General features: G+C 36.9%; 1 protein-coding gene across 1 annotated transcript; it reads left to right on the forward strand.

Moving 5' to 3' along the window:
• The first annotated feature begins 8,152 nt into the window (after nucleotides 1–8,152).
• Nucleotides 8,153–20,737, forward strand: LOC114541401 (protein CASC1-like). Its single transcript, XM_028561326.1, has 21 exons — nucleotides 8,153–8,174; nucleotides 9,778–9,877; nucleotides 10,606–10,697; nucleotides 11,608–11,712; nucleotides 12,486–12,626; nucleotides 13,189–13,263; nucleotides 13,656–13,721; nucleotides 14,220–14,323; nucleotides 14,819–15,023; nucleotides 15,562–15,675; nucleotides 15,784–15,937; nucleotides 16,448–16,648; nucleotides 17,133–17,316; nucleotides 17,439–17,545; nucleotides 17,716–17,771; nucleotides 18,105–18,215; nucleotides 18,560–18,652; nucleotides 19,037–19,108; nucleotides 19,181–19,330; nucleotides 19,559–19,660; nucleotides 20,600–20,737. The coding sequence occupies exons 1-21, from the start codon at nucleotides 8,172–8,174 to the stop codon at nucleotides 20,735–20,737; spliced, it is 2,373 nt and encodes a 790-aa protein (XP_028417127.1). The 5' UTR covers nucleotides 8,153–8,171.
• The last annotated feature ends 337 nt before the right edge of the window (nucleotides 20,738–21,074 follow it).

Raw genomic sequence — 21,074 nt, forward strand, 5'->3', positions numbered from 1 at the left:
GCTACAGACGCCACCTTCTCGCTTGTCCTACAATTACAAATATATAACGTTTTAAATAACGGCCGGTTTATTTACAAGCTTCGCTTTATATTTTCTTCAAAATATAACAATATTTTCTTCAAAATATAATAAAAAATAAGCATATTCATCACAGATCACAGCCCGTCGAGCGAGAAGAAAATAATAAAATTATAACGACGCATACGTCATGTAAAGATTATATAACCAACGTAAACAAACATTGTTATGCGCAGAATATATGCTCAGAACGGACTTTACATCATCTTTAACAGCCATCAAATGTATCTTTTAAACTAAATTCGTTAATAAGGTAAAAAGTAGAAATTTAGGAATGGGTCTGTAAACGGGTCTGTACCTCTTGTGTCATCCAATTTATGGATTTTAGGAAGACCGTGTGTTCGAGCTATTTGAGTAGAGACAGGCCGTATTTCATCATACTCAGACTCGGATATAATTTCACCACGACTAAGTTCATAAGTTCATATATAGCCTTGAATAACACTTCTAACGCATGCACGTTATAGTTAATCGTGGTAAGACGTACATGCAGGTCGATATAATCAGCTTTAAGTGTTGCTCATGAATATACTACTTGACATGCTATAATGACGTTTACGCAATGAAGCTATAAGATCGTAAAAGTAATACTTTCCGTACAAGAAAAAAACTCAGGACAGCTTGTGTATCGACAACACCGCAAAAATAAAATGTAATACACAGTAGTAAAGATTGCGAAATATCAACCCGTGTTTGTTGTCGTCCTTTGGCCCCGCGCAAAAATCTCACATGCAGTATAGACAGTTATTGGTTCATTGCTGCGGCGAGCCTGAAGCGAACGAGCAAGGCAGCATATTCAAATTTCTGAGTTTCCGAGTACCAACAGAGAACATACGAATAGCGATTGTAGGGTGCATTCAAGAAAATCAATTGTTACATTTTTGTATAAATTTTTCATGTATTTTGGGGGGTCATACCATTCCACGTTTACACTATCTTATTTATATTGTGAGCACAAGGCAAAATTTTGTTTACAATTTTACAATATTTTAACTCTATACCAGGAGGCTGAAATCAATATCGATTTATTCCCATTAGGGGAGTAAAAAAGTACAACACATATAATTATATACTTATAATCACTTTTAATTTGCAAACGGCGAACTAAAATTCGTTGTCGCGATGTTGGTAGATCTTGACCATGAAGATCAAAACATGAAATGTGAATTAAGACGTCAAAAACCTGTAGGGTTTATTTTCAAACGTGATTAAAAGATTTAAAAGTTTGCCGCGTCCCGTTACCGGTGGGTCGCTAACGTCAATCTTAAGGTCTCCGTGCATGAAAAGCGACTTGACGTCAACAAAAACGAATCTATATCCGTCAGTAAACAAACAGACGAAAGTCAACATAGCAGAAAATTGGCTTCAAGTGCAACTCTCTGAAATGAACAGTGTATGCAGAATGGCATTGAATATTTTTATTGTACATTGTTAATTTATTAACCGATAAGTAAAGAACGACTCCTTTTTCAGAGTAGAGTAAATTAAAACCTGTAGGGTTTACTTTCAAACGTGATTGAAAGTTTTCCGCTTCCGGTTACCAGTTTGTCGTCAATCTTGTTAGTCAGCGAAAAGCGACATGACGTCAAAAGAAACAAATTTATATCAGCCAGCAAACAATTTACGTGTGATATTGTTCATGGGTTTAACAGCCATCAAATGTATATCTTTTATACTAAATTTGTTAATACAGGTAAAAATAGGAATTTAGGAATGGGTCTGTAAAGGGGTCTGTACCTCTTGTGTCATCCAATTTATGGATTTTAGGAAGACCGTGTGTTCGAGCTTGTTGAGTAGAAACAGGCCGTATTTCATCATACTCAGACTCGGATATAATTTCACCACGACTAAGTTCATAGGTTCGTATATAGCCTTGAATAACACTTCTAACGCATGGATGCTATAGTTAATCGTGGTGAGACGTACAGGTCGATATAATCAGCTTTAAGTGTTGCTCATGAATATACTACTTGACATGCTATAATGACGTTTACGCAATGAAGCTATAAGATCGTAAAAGTAATACTTTACGTACAAGAAAAAAACTCAAGACAGCTTGTGTGTCGACAACACCGCAAAAATAAAATGAAATATACAGTAGTAAAGATTGCGAAATATCAACTGTGTTTATTGTCGTCCTTTGGCCCCGCGCAAAAATCTCACATGCAGTATAGACAATTATTGGTTCATTGCTGCGCCAAGCCTAAAACGAGCGAGCAAGGCAGCATATCCATATTTCCGAGTACCAACAGAGAACATACGAATAGCGATTGTAGGTACATTCAAGAAAATCAATTGTTACATTTTTGTATAAATTTTTCATGTATTTTGTTTTTTGAGGGGTCATACCATTCCACGTTTACACTATCTTATATATATTGTGAGCACAAGGCAAAATTTTATTTACAATTATACAATATTTTAACTCTATACCAGGGGGTTGAAATCAGTATTGATATATTCCCATAAGGGGAGTAAAAAATAGGGATTCTAACCAAACCAAAGTACAGCACATATAATTATAAACTTAATCACTTTTAATTTGCAAACGGCGAACTAAAATTCGTTTTTTCGCGATGTTGGTAAATCTTGACCATGAAAATCAAATCATGAAATGTGATTTAAGACGTCAAATTCGCATGAATTGGTTGAATTCCAAAGTTAACGGGCTCTCGGTTTGGGTCGCCGCGTCTTTCGTTGTCGTTGCTGGCGTTTGGGTGGCTGTGGTTGTTACTGGCGTCGTTTGAGTAGGCTTTGGTACGAACATTACAGGAATATACCGGACGTACGGCTCCTGCGGGGTGTTCATAAGGCCGTTCCTCCACCAAATTGTTAACAAGTTTCGATACACGCGAGGCAGGAGATCTTTACAATAGGTTAACTAATGTTCTTAATGTTCTCTTCTTGGTCTGCTCTTGCTCTTCGAATCTTTCGGCGTTGCTTTCTGCATGTCCTTTCGGATTCTCGTTGTTTTCTGTCTTTTGTGTTGTTTCTGTATTGTTGAGCTTCTCCAACGTTGCGCATGGTTTTTACTCCGTTAGTCCACTGAAGGTTCGGCTTGTGCACACCCTAGCTTTTATAGTAACGGTTGAGGGACACTTGCATACGTCATCAACCAGAGTGGGCTGATTCTTATCCAACCAATCAGCGTTGTGAGTGTGAACTATGGGTTGGAGTTAAAAGCTCGTTCCAGCTCTCATATCTTGTTTATTCAAGGCGTTGTCGCACTAGTCGAGTTGGTCTTTAGCTCAATCGATCCATACTTAAAAATGTTCACAACTTAAAATAATTATTATTAACAACTATTAAAATTTCCAAACATTGCTTCTGTGAACCTTATTTTACTCTTAACTACTCACTACTATTTTAATCGAATTAAGCTTTCTCTGACGTAATGCTTAAAATGCTCGACCCCGCAGAATACAAAACACACAATTCATTGACATAAGAACTTTGCAGCTGCCTGAGGCACATTTGTTTTTAAGATTAAATTTAGCTTCGCTTGGGCTTTTATGATATGTAAACTTTACATGTTTACCTAAACCCACTGTTTACCTAAGAATGACAGATTGGTCAAAATGATTGACACTAAGATTATTACTACATTAAAGATGATGTAAAGTCCGTTCTGCGCATGTATTCCGCGCAGCGACACATTCCTCCAGTGGGGGAGCAACTTTTGGAATGTTAATAATATGCGATATTAGCGCTTTGTATTACAAACGGACAGTTCGGGAGCACAATTATTTTATTTTATGATACAAGCCGCGAAGAGGCTCGAATTGCGAGTGACGAAGATAAGGCTGCTAGAAAAAAGCATTATTATGCTGAAAGGAATGCTTCAAGAATTTATTTGTTGAATGAGGACACTAGATGGCGACGCTATTTGTCGTCGCTACAGACGTTACTTTCTCGCTTGTCCTACAATTACAAATATATAAAGTTTTAAATAACGGCCGATTTATTTACAAACTTCGCTTTATATCTTCTTCAAAGTATAATAATATTTTCTTCAAAATATAATCAGTAGAAAATAAGCATATTCATCACAGCCGGTCGAGCGAGAACGAGAAGAAAATAAGAAAATTAAACGACTTATCATACGTCATGTAAAGATTATATAACTAACCTAAACAAACATTGTTATGCGCAGAATATATGCGCAGAACGGACTTTCCATCATCTTTAATTATTCACCCAAACTGTCAAGCTTGGAAGGAAAAGTAATTGATATTTGCGAAAGACCAAAAATTATATTTACCCATGCATTTTGTGGCAATAATTAATCACCCATCCGCGCATGGCAGGTGATATCTCCTAATTTATTTGCATAACTGCTAACTATTTGCTAACTATTTCAATATGCATATAACTGAACATAATAAAGCCTTGCGTAACATAGACATACACCTATAGGAACCACAATTATAGAATATATATGGTTTGGAGACCAGATGGAAGTACAATACAACTCATTATCTATGTTATTGTCCAGGTTTATGCAAAAAACGGTTCCTTATCCGTCACATGTCTATGGATTAGCTCCTCAACCGTGACTTGAACAACATGTTAATTCAGACCTTACTATTGGTTTATTTGTTCAAAATACAATAGACACGTGACGAATAAGGAACAATTTTTTGCATAAATGTTCCTCGACATAGTTAACGAGTTCTATTGTACTTTTATGCTTTTATGTAGTCTCCAAACCATGTATATTCTATTAACTATGTAGCAACTTAGGCTATGTGCACACCAGCGTCGTTTTCGAGCGTTTCAAAGTCGTTTTTGTCTTTTTTATTGTTTAGAAACCCTGTACACACGATCGAAGAAAGAAAAAATATGCCAAATATGCTAAATTAGCTTCAACTTTTACTGTAAATTGACTGTGTTTGAAACCGTTTTGGCATGAAAACGAACGTGAAAACGCTTGAAAAAGTTACCGTGTGCACATAAACCTTATAATCGAATAGTATGGATGCTAGTTGGAAATAGTATGGAAGTTTACAATATCCATACGGCTAATGGCCATTTTCATACTATGGATCATAGTTTTGGGAAACGTATACAGTCCATACTAATTACCATTAGTATGCGTTTTAAAAAAATTTTCAGTGTTTTGAGCATTTTATTCACGCGAACTCTGATATATGAAAAGCATGGGTGAAAAGAAATACGATACTTCCTCTAGCTAAGAAGCTGTCATAATACAATTCTCAACAGGGTTTGACAGATTTACATTTATCGTGCAGACAAGTGAAGAACATTTTACTGATCAAATTTTATGTTTTAAACAATCATGGGTGTAGACAGGCAAAACCTTGCCATAGGAACCGTTCTAATATTCGTTATTTTGTTGGGCGTTCCTGCAAATATAGCCGTCATAATATCCATATGTCGTACGAAAAGACTTTTCAAAAATCATCACTATTATCTTCTTCTCCACATGGCAATATGTGACTCGATCAATCTGTTGTTTTATATACGGGGCGTTTACAACATTTTAAGTAGCACCGTTTCAATCGCGCCGAGTTCCACACTATTTTTATGCAAGGTTTATGGACCTGCCCACACAGGAGTTTTCATCGCGGGAATAAACTTTTTGGTCATTATTTCTGTGCTACGCTACCGGGCAGCTGTATATCCATCCAAGCCATCTATAAAGCGAGATTCATTGAAAATACTTTCGGTATCTGCTTACCTGTTGGCAATAGTCTGCATCATCCCTTATGTAGTGGTTCTAAGGTTTGATGGAAAATGTTTTGAAGTCTGGCCATTTCACTCCCTCAACGTTGCCTATACTATATTTCTTGGAAGTTTTCAATATTTTATACCAGTCACAATTTTAATATTCATTTATTTCAAATTATGTAAAAAAATCGTGGCTTTCCAGAAAACGATGAAAGCCGCTGCAAATGCAGGCGACGTGGAACTTCAGCAACGAAATGAGTTCGGACCGACAAAGGCGATAATCAGGTTACAACATTCAGCAACGCGGAAAAATAAAGCATTCCTTGTGTGCTTCACTATAGCTGTTAGTTTCATCATCGCTGGCGCCCCATTTCAGGTTTGGTGGATTGTTTCTGTGTCTATTTTGAATAAATTTCCGAGCTATCAATTACAACTATGGCTTTCTACATTTTCTACACTCGGAATATCAGCAGTCAATCCCTACGTATATGGAGCGTTGGATAGGAGAATTTTTGCTTTTTTAACAAATCGCCGAAAGAGTATGACCGCGAGAAGGCACTAGAGCTATTTAACAGTTTATACCATGAGCTCGAGTCGTATATGAGCTCATGGTCATAGAGGCGAAGCCGAGAAGATAGATCGGCCATATATATTTGTACGACTAGGTTACCCAAGCTGCATGAAATACAATTTCATTGTTCCTGTACGGAACTTCTCTTTAAGAATTAGGTAATGCCCAAGGAACGAGATTGCAGTTTTGTCAGACACGTGGAGAGATCAGCCTGTACGAAGGCTGATTAACTCAACTTGGTTAAACCTAGTAGCCTTTGATATCAATCCCAGATCCAAGTGGATCTATCAGGTGCATAGAATAGTTCAGTTTTATCCTAAACCATTTGTCGCGTCGTCTTCGACACAGAGGAACTACATCATTAAACTGTGTCTTTGACATTTACGTCCTCATGCTAAGGCCTGATTCACACTAGCTCCTAAGTATCGGGGATCCATTGTATAATTGTATTCCTTTCCGATAGACAAAGCATTTTGCGCACCAAATAAAATAATGTGCTGGGGCCGGTTGTTCAAAAGCCGGTTAACGCTAACCCAGGGTTAAAAATGCCTAACCCAGGGTTAAATTTTAAACCTTGGTTGATTTGCGTTGCACAAAGCTCGGTTAGCGTTAACCCTGGGTTAAAATTGATAAAAAATTAACCCTGCTAGCTAGGTGGGTTAACTTTTTAATCCTGGGTTAACTTCGATTCAAAATGGATGAATAAGGAGCTGAAACACGCAAACACGTATTATTCGTCATGAATTTTACACTTTTGAAAGGTTTTAGGAATAATTTCGACAGCAAAGAATTATTTAAGTTTGACTTCGTTCGGTTTCAGCTGATGTATTGATTTATTTATCTTCGCTTCAATGCAATACACGATAAATGAATACAACCGTACAAATTGGAACATCGTAATCGAAATATTTGTTTCGGATGCCAAAATTCGATTCTTTTGATTGGCAGCAAGTGGTAAGGCTACGTTTGTTCCTGAATTTTGAATAATCAAAGAATGCCTGAAATTTAAAATAGATTGTTTATAATTTCCTTAATTTTATTTCACATCGACATTGTTTATCATACAAAATGGCCTTTCATTTCGAATCTTTCCAAAATTCTTTGCACGGAAATTGCTGTTCAAAACAACGTCCCTGCGACCCTGCCCTCACGGCATATAATCTTTCGACTGACAATATATCCTCGTCGGGTAAAGTTTTGACGCTCTTTTATTGACCAATCGAAAACGTTCTTATATCCAATTTAGTCGTTAAAATACATTTAATCTTAGGTTAAATATTTTAACCCTGGGTTAACTAACCCTTCCGCTAACCCAGCTTTGAACAACACAGTTTTAACCCAGGTTTAGCTAAACTAGGGTTAAGGATTTTAACCCAGGTTTAGCACTAACCCAGGGTTAAATTTAACCTGCTTTTGAACAACCGGCCGCTGCTTTGAACAACACAATTTTAACCCAGGTTTAGCTAACCTAAGGTTAAGGATTTTAACCTAGGTTTAGCACTAACCCAGGGTTAAATTTAACCTGCTTTTGAACAACCGGCCCCGGGATACATGTACGCAATTCATGTACGCTGGCGGATCTATTTTTAATGACCAGGGTCCAGTCTCTCCTTCGCGGTTCTATCGTGTTTCCATGGCAACTCTTCTGGAGCTGCGGCTAAAAGTTTTCAAAATATTTGGTTTATATTGGTAGAAATTCATATTTTTTATCGTATTTAGATGTTTTGTGAACTTTAAGTTTGATTAAAGATAATTTACATGAAATTCTTTACATCGTCTACTATCACACAGCTGTTCGCTTTACTTTTAAGTACAGTACATCGATGAAAACATGGTAAGTGAATGTACTATGCGAGCTCTTTATGACTTTCTAGTTTCTAATGTTTTAAATGCTTTCCATATCTTGTAAGCCTGGTTTGTGTGAACATATATGCCGAACATTGAGTAGGGCTACTAAGATTATTTTTTTAACCGTATTAGAAATTAAACTAGGACCTATCACCCGGCCTGTGCCCTGAGCCCCTGACTTCCCTCTGTATGCTTGCCTTGTCTGCAGGAAGTTAGGAACTACAGTTGCTATAGTTGGCAAGAAAGGGAAGGAGTTGGTTTTTCCACCAATCTTTGCCAATACTATTGTTGCAAATATCTAAGTCATTATAAATGTTGCTGAAGAGAGGCGACACCAAGGTTCAATCTTGTTCAAATATCATGTGCTACAGTATTTGTGAGAATAGACTTAATGCATAATGATGTAAACAAGCTGTGACATCTGCAGAGATATCTGGTCTTAGTAACAGCAATTAGGAAATTCAAAATTCCTACTGTGACTATACCATAAGACCAGAATATTTTCCTTGGAAGTGTGCAGCTTGTCACATCATTATGCATGATTGCATGTGTTGTGTTATTTATGTCATCAATTAAGAGATTCTGTTTAAGATCAAGCTTTGATCCTGCATGCCTAGGATCCTAAAAAGATCTTTAGGTACTTATAAGATCCTGCCTAGAAGAAAGATTCGTATAAGTCTAAAAGAATATTTAGGAATTTATAAGATCCTGTCTAGAATCATAAAAGAATTTTAGGAATTTATAAGATCCTGCCTAGGATTCTAATTAAGAAACTTGTAGGATCCTATAGGAATCTTTAAAATTCTACTTAAGATCTCATGTAAGATCCTTTAAGATCTTATAGGATCCTATATAGGATTGTATTGTAAGATCTTATGCAAGATCTTATGTAATTAAGATCCTAACTAGGATCTCTACCAGGGTAAGGTCTATTCGAGAGGAATTGTGTTATACAGTCTTAAGTGATACTAGAGTTTCTTTTGTTGCCATCAAAAGATCTAGAGTTTCTTTTGTTGCCATCAAAAGATCATCTTCAGAGCCATCAGAGGAATTAAGGCTCTTGTCCACTCATCGTAAAATCAACTCACAAGCTCGCTGCGAGTGTTTGCATCTAATTAAAATACTATCAAGCATTGTGATTGGACAAAATTACCTGTGTCTTTGATACATAGTTCTATGTTCTTTAGATGTGACAAAATCTGCTGGCATCATTTAAGAATTACCTAATTAATGGTGGTCAGCTTTAATTATAAATGTGAATCTTCAAATCCCTGCAAACGTATAGCCTTGGGCACAATGTTTTTGATTAAATGTTAGTATTCCTAAATTGAAGGCTTTATTTAATGATTATTAACTCAAAATCTGTTGCTTTATTGCTTTTCAAGCATTTCTACATCACTGTTGAAAAAATCACTATATCTTTGCAGGCAGCTAGTGGATAGCGCTATATCCAGCCTTCGTACTGTCAGCCTCTACAATCTGTTTGTGTTGTTGACATTGAGATTTTTATTGTCACTGGTGATATAGATTGTATTAGTTATTTTTGCAAGAGTTGAACATTCATTTCTTCCAAATTTTCATTTATGCAGCCCCCAAAGAAAGGTGGTAAGGCAAAATCTCCAAAGTTAAGTAAAGCTGAAAAAGAGAAACTAAAGAAAGAAGAGGCAGAACGAAAAGCTAAAGAAGAAGGTAAATAAATACTAATGGTATTTAAATACTAATGGTATTTATTATTATTAATAACTTATAGTACGTCACCGTATATATATGTACTAGCTGCATTATAATTAAGAAATGTTCACTATCACCATATGAATAAATTAACCCGATGACTGGGATATAGCATTATAGATAGTTGATATGTACATTTTTCTTAACTGCTCCAGTCTTGAATGTTAGTTCATGTGTATGATTTCCACAAAAAATTAAACTTTAAACCCTTATATAGCATTATATGTAGTAATTTTACAATGTTAATGAGCTTAAAGCAGAAATGCAAAGTGCAAACCAGAAATATTTTTGTTAATGCACAAATTAAAGAAGCTAAAAACAATATTATTAAAATCAATGAAAACATCCAATTGAGATTTTTTCAACAGTATCGCTAGACCGCTTAATTGGGGGGCGGAAGGTGTACATTATTCAATTTATATTCATGTGATAGGAACAATAGCGTACAAAAGAAATCAGTCGGACATGGGAATAAGCAACAACCCCTTCCCCAATTATGCTTGTAACTACGGCCCTGTGTTAAGCGTCACAAACTGTGTTGCTTACAGTTGGCAAAGTAATACTGACAAAAGCCCTGATTTGTTTCAATCTGTCTATTTTAGGCAGTTTCCATACCACGTAATCATTTGATGCATGCATTTAAGACGCTTTAAGACGTTATACCATACTAATGGTTTATGTTTTAGAGGAAGCTCGACTTCAAGCAGAACAAGAACAGAGAGAAAGAGAAGAGAGAGAGCAACTTGAAAGAGAGGAAAAAGAAAGATTAGCTCAACAGGTTGGAATTAAAATTATTGTAGCTGTACTACATACACATTGGCGTCAATTGAACGTTAATTGAGGGGGCCATATTCATATATTCTGCTGTGCCTGTTTTTTTTGGTTTTTTTATTATTTTTCGTCATCGCAAGTGTCTTTTGGCGCGAGATATACTTGTATTTGAAAACTACAATGCTCATTTGTACCCAGGACTTCACTGGATGCGACGCTCATTGAAGAGCGTATGTGACCGTATTTATATACGTCAAAGTTTTGTCTCCCAAGTGTTGTGGTGCACTACTCGCTCGCATGTTACGGAAATTCCTCAAATAAACCGTTCTTTTCATGCTGTTCGATTAAGTTTAGATTTAATCGGTGTAAGAATATATTTAATACATGGAGATTCTGGTTCTATTTTAATACTATCGCTGAACTTCTATACTTTTTTAAAGTACGATGTGCTTCTGAATGTCGAACAACATTTAGCGGGTTCACAACGCTTCTATACTTTAAAACACGGTGTGTTGTCTGAATATCAAGCAACATTTAGGTTCGCAAGGCTTCTAAATCAATGAGTATAAACTGCATGTAGTGTTTATGTTCAGAAGCTTTATATTGAAGACTAGGACGTGCGGCACGCTGGAGTTAACGCCAGAACAGGCATTTTGTTTCTTTTGAAAACAATTTCACTTTCAATAGAAATTAGCCTGGCATTAAAAGTTCTGATGTCAAACTATTTTTTACATGCATTTTGCATTACATGATGTGTATAAGTTATATTACGAAGTATAAAATATTTTCTCTCTGGAATGATTTCGGCACGGTGACAAAAGTTTGGTCTATCAAAAATATAATATAAGAACTCAATATAACAGGTAATAATTGAAATATAAAAACTGTGAACGCTATTTTTTTTACTATCTTTGCAGGAGAGAGAAGCGCACGAGGCTGAGGTGGATGAATTAAATGGATTGCTTGAAGATAAATACAGCCAAGTTAAGAACACCGATGAAAGGAACAGGGAAAATGCAAAGGTAAGTAGAAAAACATAAACCATGCAGCTTCTATAAAATACGCCGTACCAGTGAAACAGTACCAATTAGGCAAGTTAAAATTGGTTATCCTTAGAGGCTGTTTACATGAGTCCGGTTACCCGAGATTCAACGAAGCATGAGATGATTTTGAGGTATTGAAATGAGCAGATAACATGATCCTGGCTGTCGTATAATCACCACAACAATAGCATGTGCTTCTTTGTTGTCATAAATACTTATTTCAATACCTCAAAGTCCCCTAGCTCACGCTTCGTTGAATCTCGGGTAAGCGGGCTCAGGTAAACATGCAGCCCTTAGATACAGTTATTAGCGAATTTTTAATTGGCTAAAATAACGTAGTAAAAACGTACTTGAAACAACCAATTTTTTTGGTTGTGTTTACTAGTGTTGATAAAAAAAGATGTATCTGAGACAACCAATTGCATATATAGACTGCAAGTTTCTCTGTAGCCACGTTACCACGCAGCCGGGTATAACCGGCAAATCTTCATCCACTTTTTAGTCAAGGTTTTGGATCAGTATGTCTATATCTATTTGTTACCATGCACAGGCCCGAAAACAAACTCGGTTGGATAACCACAGAATAGTTTCAAATGAAATCGTTTTCTAAATTAAACGTTAGCCAACTGTCAATATGACTAACCAAGAACCTATCGTATATATGATTTCAATTAAAAATGTATTGTTTGATTGCATGAGCACTATATGCATATATAGTTCAAGTTTCAAGATATGTGTTCTCTGTATCTTAGTGGTCAAGATATATGTTATGTGATGGTAGTCCAGACCCAAAGATTACCAAAGAAATTAACACCTATATCAATCTTTGGCGCGAGGATACTGATAGCAGGCCAGTTCATAAGACCATTCAAGAGTGCCATGATGCTTTGAAGGTAAGCTGTAGTGTGACGTTTTTAATACCATACCATACCATACTACACCATAGCATACCACACCATACCACACCATACCATACTATTTATACCATATCATACTATCCTAGCCTCTCCTGCAATCTGATTCGCTGTAGCGGGCGGGCGGAATTTTACGATATCTGACGACGGTCCCGAATCCTATATTTTATGCTCGAGCGAAAGCGTATTTGTTTTGTTTTTCTAAAGATTTATTCGCAAACTTGGCTTTTGACTTTTTTATTTTAAAATATATGCGCCAAATGATTATCACGATAAATTGAAGTGAATTTTAGTAAATTAAACGAATGAGGTTTTGATTGTTTTTGCTTTTGTCGCCACTGCTGAGTCTGACTACACAATTATAGTACGACCGAACGCCGCTTTTTGTAAAAAAAGAAATTCGTTATTTACCGTTTTGGTCGGTCCGGATAGAAAAATATTTCCCGTCGGTCTTAAAAGTGTCCCTTGGCCTGCGGCCTCATGTCGTTTTTAATACCTCACGAAAATATTTTTCTATATTAATTTTGTGTCTTTTGTGCAGTTAATTGACGAGTTGCAATACTTTCTTGGCGATGAACCTGGTTTGTCTGAAGAAGATGTGGAAAAACACAACGAGGTTTGCAAGTGCACCATAATGCTAGTAAATGCTTGGAGTGTTTTCGTTTTGTGCAAAAAGTATTGTTTAAAGGCGATTCTCCATTTTAGGCGATTCTCCGCCCGCGCGGGCGAAGCGCGCTTTGTTTTTCAGGCCCGTCACGGTCGCTTGGACATATTTTCAAAGGCCGCTTCGCCCGCGCGGGAGAAGCGGACGGTAATGGAGAATCGCCTTAAGAAAGACTTAGTGAAGTATTTTTAGTTGATTTCACATACCAAAAATCATTACTCGAAATAGAATGTGTTGGGCTTGTTAGTTTTGAATTTGCCTTTAACACTGCATTTTGGAATTCATCGCTATTCATATGATTAACAACCAGTCAGAATTACCAACGAGTTTTTACTTCCATTTAGTCAATTAGTCACCTTCAAAGTCTAATTCGTGTGAAGCTGGACGAAGCGACTATGCACGTTCTCAAGGTATGCATACATGTAGCTATTGAATTTGTGACAAAGCGTAGTGCAATCGTTGACCTGTACATATGCCGTGAAACTCTATCTCCGGTTGGGTTGAGTTGCACCATTGATGTAATATTTACACTACAGCGTGTACCAAAAATAACTACAAAATAGCCCAATGCAATATTTTTTTGAACTTTGGTTACGAACTGCAGTTGGATTTTACGTCTGGGGGTGTTGTTCTCTATAAAAACGTGTTCCACGCAACAAAATGCAGGGTTTAAAACATACGCATTAAAGTAACAGGATGCAAGTTTGGAAAACTTGATTTCGCGACGCAACTTCTGAAACGTGAACTTATTTATTTTCACAGCGTTTGCCATGCATATTTGATATTTTGCACGAATTTGCGTGAATTATTACCATGTTAAATGACACTTGGCCGTGTTAAATGAAATCCTTTATTCGTTATTTAATTTTTTCCCGTTAAAAATCAACACGTATTCTCTCTATTTCCAGTGTCCCGATGAGTATATCGACCCTGACACGCAAAATATTCAATTTGAGTTGACGTCACGTTTTATTACGTTGAATATTTGGGGAAATATCTCCAGGAATCCACGGTTTGTATTCGCATGTTTACACAACTTCGGAGTAATGTGGTATAAAAAACTGCCTAAAATAGACAAAAAACATTTTTCGACGTTTCGATCGAAAACGTCAAGAGAGTTAGTTTGAAAGCAAATATTATAATCCCATAGAATTACGAACGATTGTTTTATTACTTTTATATACAGCTATTTCAGTTAAAGTTGTGCTCTTAAAACTCTAAACAATAAACTCTCAGCACACAAGGAGTATCAGGTTTGCATCACGAAGTATCTATATACTGTTGGTTAAGACTATGAGGCTTTATAATAATTATACTGTTGAACTAACTAAAGGCTTTAAGTATGTAGTAGCCCGACATTTTGAGAGGACGACCTTAATTGAAATAGCTGTATAATTAATTTATTTCATTTAAAGGTCTTTTTTCCTCTTCAATCACACAGCTGAGAAACGATTTCTTTGTTTCAAAGACATAGCACTTACCTGTTATTTCATATATCATTGTATAGACTGAAATCATTAACCTTTGAAAAGAAAGGCATCACGTTAGACATTCCAAAACCTCTGTCTGTGGGCAACGTTGCTGTTAGATGTATATTTACAAACTACGATCATTTTTCCGAGAAATCACGTCTGTTCTATCCAAGACCGAAGATTGTTCCCCCTGTCGTGGTTCAACCACAACAACCTCCTGTCGAAATCAACACAGAAATGGTATTTGTTTTCTCGTATTATTGTATTTGTGATTACACCACACTACTGTACAACACAATATGTCTACACACTACACTACACTACACTACACTACACTACACTACACCACACCACACCACACCACACCACACCACACCACACCACACCACACCACACCACACCACACCACACCACACCACACACTACACTACACTACACTACACCACACCACACCACACCACATTACACTGCACTGCAGCGCACCACACCACACCACACATTACACTGCACTGCACCGCACCACACCACACCACACACTACACCACACCACACCACACCACACCACACCACACCACACCACACCACACTACACTACACTACACTAAACTGCACCGCACCACACCACATAACATCACATCACACTACACAACACCACACCACATCACACCACACCAGACCAGACCACAACACAACACCACATCACACCATAATCCACACACACCATAACACCATGCATGCACACAAACACGTCATGTTTTTTTCATTTTGATTTACGCAGGTTGATAATGATTCGAAGGAAAATGAGATTGACGAAAATACTTTACCTGCACCGGAACCGAGCAGTGCTGCCCTAACACCCAAACCACCGTCTTCTTCACGCAGCCGTAAAAAGGTGATAGAAGTATTCTGAGTAGGAAATGTATATTTGGAAATGTTCATCCTGGGAACGTATACCTGAATCAGGATTGAATTTTTTTATTTTTTGTCACTCACATTGCAGAGCTCCACAACAAAAAGGGCAACCTCCCGTCTCTCTGCCTCTGTTTCAACATCCGGTCGAAAAAGTCGGAATAAAAGTGCCCGTAAAACACCTGTTCCTACTGCGAGCGTCACCGAAACGGATAAAACAGAAGAAACAACCGAACAAGACGCAGGTAACATGATCGTTATTTCCTTCCCTCTGGAACTTCTGGTGTGCTGAGTTTGTGGTTGTGCAGTATTAGATTTTGGGGGTTTTTTGGATTACCTTACGTCCTTAGCTGATTTAGCTTCAGGCCCGTAGCTATAAACCCGCTTTATGCTGTATACCATATTCAATTATTCATGTTTACATATCATAGGAACAATAGCGTACAAAACAAATCAGTCAGGCATAAGACGAATATATAAATATGCACGCCCGCCCCCAATTAAGTTTCTAGCTACGGCCCTGTTTAGCTTAGGGCCTTCCCCCTGAAAAAGGAATGGTCCTTAAACCTCACTTATTTATTATACCTAGGGCTAGTGCTTGATCAACTTGTTTTTGTATTCATACAACATAATTCAATCCCACCGTTGCCCGCGATTTTCAATATTCTGCTATTATACATCAGTATTAGAAGCAAAATTCAACCGACGTGATTTCCAGTAATTTCCATCGATAACCTATTGTTGGTAATTTGTAGATGATCAAAAAACAGCCGAGGAAGATCCAGCCACTGATCCGGCGAAACCAGGCACAGCTGGTGATGTTGAATTCGATGAAGATGACGATGACGATGTTGTTGACTTGAGAGCATTTAGCACAGCCGACAAAGTCATTTATATTGAGCTCTTTGAATTACCTCCTCAACCAAAAGCCGTGAAGAATTGGGTCATACAGCACGGTAAGTTATATGAAAATTTGCTGTCGATATTCGTGGAAGTAATTTATGTTCGTTACGAATTATGACGCCAGTTACAAAGGCTCGATACAGTCTTGCTAATGGATGACTTGCGCTTTGGACTAATGTTTGATTGAAGTAATCAGAAGAAAGTAAAATTAGTGTAAATGCAAAGTTTAGTTGCAATAGTTTTCAAAATGCGAAAAAAAAAGTCATGCGAAGTTGGCAATTTTTTTATCTTTTATTACGTGCGGAAATGATTACGTACTTTCGGCCGTAATACAAAAGTATGCAAAGTTTGCGAACTTCGCGTGGCTGTATTTTTAGTACTTAGCTAACGACATTTCGACGCCAAACCTAGCAGTTTTACTAATTTTGGTATGCTCTTTCAAGAGATATTCTTTTCATTGCCAAGATAAACCAGTCTATTAGGTGCTTCAGACTTAGTTGTTGAACGTAGCAAATTTTGTTTGTAATTTTTATTTAGTTGCTCCTCCTGAGCTGGTCCCAATTCCTTATGTTTTTGAGTCTAAGAAGAGCGAGGATGTGACGTCATCAGAAAATGATCTTCCCAACAATGAAGATTCAGAACAGACCGCTGATGGTCCCTCTGATCAAACACTGGCTCAGAAAGCAAACGCGGGAAATGCGCCGATACATGTAACATTGAGGTGTGGATTTTTTATGAAAGTCATATAATTGATTTAACTTGCAACATTCAGTTATTGAATGATTTAAAATACCTACCAAATGTGACCTCCTAATCCTAACGGAACATTACATGTTTGTTCAGATTACCAGCGGATGTATCGTATTTCGAACAACCTCAAGTAGCAAGATGGGAGGCCAGTAAGAACCATTGGAGACTGGATGGTCTTAGTGACATTCAGTTTAATGACCGTAAGTTTAATTATATAAATCGTTGCTACGCTCCACTTGAACTAATGTCTGTCTGTTAACCCTTGCAAATATTGCTTCAGTCATAATCTTAGATTTAAGGAACATTCAGCACCTGTTGGATTTGTAGTATGAATCAATAATAAACTTTTGATTTTTCTATTTTCTTCAAGAGACCAACATGTTGCGTTTCAAAACAAACCGTTTTGCACCTATCGCTATATTTCAGGTACAGTACTTCTGTTGCAATATTAGCAAATTTTCCGCCGACTACATTAAAACCCTAATCTTAACTTAGCACCTCTCATTTTAGCTTAGTAATTAAATTTAGTTCGATCCAATCAGGTCGAAGAATGAGGGCCGTAGCTAGACCGCTTAATTGAGGGGGGGTGCATGTTCATATATTTATGTTTACATACCGTAGGTACAATAAATAGCTTTTCATAGAAATCAGTCGGGCATAGGACGAATATATGAATATGGACTCCCATCCTCAATTAATATTCCAGCTACCGCCCTGCACAGAGCTTATGGCTAGCCGTATGTGTTACTTTTAACATAGGATTTGTATTTAAACATGCCATTTCAATCTTGGGAAATCCGTCCACATGGTCTCAATAGTTGCATCTTCACTATCGTGGCTGCTGCTATTGATCTGGAAATTGAAGTCAAGGTAAAAAAGAACTACTACTACTCGTTCACTAATTTGTCCCATCTTGAGCTTCGAAATTTACCGAAGAGGGGCTCTCCTGGAGAGGATGAAGCAATGAAATCGTAAAAAAAATTGTGACGGCATAATGTTAACCACTCATGACTGGGATAAATGAGAGTTGATAGATCATAACTCATAATTAATGTTATAAACTTTAATGTTATACATTTTTTAATAGGATCAAATTAATATTGCTGGAATAGTCTACTATAATATGCACACTGTAGTCAAATTTTGGTTAATAGTGTTTAAAGACTTCGTTTTTTCTCTCGTTCCATGCATTCATATTGCATTTTTGTGCACAGGATTCGTATTGTTGTGTGGCTCATGCCGAGGACTCCGTACAACGTTTACGACATTTGCGTGGTAAATGGATGAACCCCAAAGATCTCATAAAGGTATATCGTAAATAAATCTTTCAAACAAGAATACCAGTTTAATTAGAAAATGATCAATGGATACTTACACTTTGAGTGAGTTTTCCACCGATATGACACGTATACGATACGTGCATTGGCGTATTCCTTTATTTAAAGTCCCTTGTTCTAGGCACCCTGGTCGATGCGGTCACGTCATACTTTATACAATGTATACATAAATTAGTATGACGTAACCGTATTGACCGCGCTGCCTATGTTTCTACCCGACTGTTTAGGAGAGAAAGGTTCGATACGATTCTGCCTAATTTTTGTCCGTTGTTCAAGTTTTAAATACATTTTAAAAAGTTAAAAAGTTTAAAGAAACAATTGACGTACGTTTGAAATCTGTCTATTTTGTTTCAGAGATTGAAGGCTTCAGGCGTGAATGTGTTTCCTGCAGTTGACGCCGAAAAATATGTTAGCTTGAACATCAAGGTATACGACCTTTTGGGGCCAATCTCAATCTCGTGCTAGTGATCGACTTTTGACACGTTTTCCAAATATTAGGAATCGACGCTTGAAAAGAATATTTATGAACAGATATCTCTGACCGCATCAGCTTTTGCATATTCCTGGAGTCGTTGGAATTCGGATTGTGGAAAAGAGAAGATCATAGTCCAGGCAACGGAACAGGAGGCCGATGAACCACCGTTGGAGGTGAGTGCAAAAAGTTTGTTATTTCTAGACCCATTGTTGATATATGCCACACTCTTCATAAGTACGAGAAAATTGGGAGAATCTCGCACCCTAAACCATGCTCATTTTATCCAGAGCCTACTTCATAACAATTTGTATCGTTCATAAAGATACAGTAATAGATTTATTTAACAGCAGGTAAAGTGTTGCAGCTAGTACGTGGTTAAGACGATTTTCGTGTATCTTTAGGAGGATTGGTTTATCTACATGGCGAGTAATGAAAATTCATGTAAATTGAAATTGAGTGAATTTGATGAGACGTTTTCTGATGACGTCGCTGAAAATACAAAGGTACAAAATATAAATTTTGTGAAAAATTTAAAGAATTACATGGGATTATCATCCTTAACCAATAAAATGGGGAATTTGTTGGAGGGAAATTTAAATTAGCTTGTAGGTACACCACTTAAGTTTTTAACACTGCAAAGCTTTCGGTTCGTTAACCCGGGCTTTCATCAGTGCAATATGAAGGCCCGGGTTAACGAACCGAAAGCTTTGCAGTATTAATAAAATACTTACGTGGTGTACCTTACTTATTGATGTCACCATTAGAAATTTACTACTTTAAAGGAAAATGTGAACTTCTCGCGTAGTGTCGCAGCTCCTCTCAAGAATGATTTTCATTGGCTGAACTTTACAATACATTTCTGTTTCAACCAATAGCATAGCTTCGTTCTTTAGAAAGCATAGAAAAGCATTATCCAATTGGACGAAAGCTTCCGAGCACTGCGACATGTCCCAACTTCTCTACTTCTCTCTTGTTCTCTTTAAGGACTTTTGCTTAACTGAAATGTGAACTTGTTTAGGAGATAGGTATCTTAAAAACCTGAAAACTTATAGCAATTTTGCTTTTATTCACAATGAACGATAATGGTTATTTGTTGTGAAGTTCATGAATAATTAATGAGGTTATGCCCAACCAAATTTCGTGAATTAGGTCACATGTACACCCTGTATACAAATTAGTTTAAATAGATATGCAAATCAGTTACAAACATAAAATAGTTGTATCAGAAAAATACAAATGACTGATTTGCATATCTATTGAAATCTTATTTATTACAAATTCCTTTCACAACTTCTTTGTTGCATATTCAATACAACACGGCTGCGAGTGTTGTAAACATTACGAATCAAAAACTCTCTTACAGCTATGTATATAGTCTACTGTGATCTGTAATGCACTGTTATACAAACTTCTGTTCATTTGTTTCATTTCTATCTATATAGCTCCATGCTGATCTTTATCATATGGTTATGGATGGTGCCTCGCAGTCCGCAGTTAGTAAAGTGAAAGGAACATCATTTCAGTTCTTCAACTGCGTATCACAACTACTTAATGCTACTAAAGTACTTACATACTCTTGACAATTTCATATAAATATGTTTTATCTTCTCTGTAAATATTGTGCAAAGGCTTTGCCAACAAATTTGATAAAATAAAATAGTTAGATGAGCATGCAGAATCTCATTTTACCATTGTTTCACATTTTCGTCAAGAGGCTAACCCGAGATATCCGAAAAGCTCAGGCATTTTCAGTTAGGATCCAAGGTTAATTCATATTCTAAAATATTAATGCTTGTGATAAGTGGGCAATTCTGCTTGCATTGATTTTATAACCTTTCATCCACTACACTGCGCAATGGAAGGCAAATTTAAATTGTCCATGTCTGCGTGGTTTTCGAAAGAACAGAGCAGTTATAT

This window comes from Dendronephthya gigantea, unplaced genomic scaffold (genome assembly GCF_004324835.1).
Source record: "Dendronephthya gigantea isolate DGI-Jeju-01 unplaced genomic scaffold, DenGig_1.0 000288F, whole genome shotgun sequence".
In the NCBI taxonomy this organism is placed as follows: Eukaryota; Metazoa; Cnidaria; class Anthozoa; order Malacalcyonacea; family Nephtheidae; genus Dendronephthya; species Dendronephthya gigantea.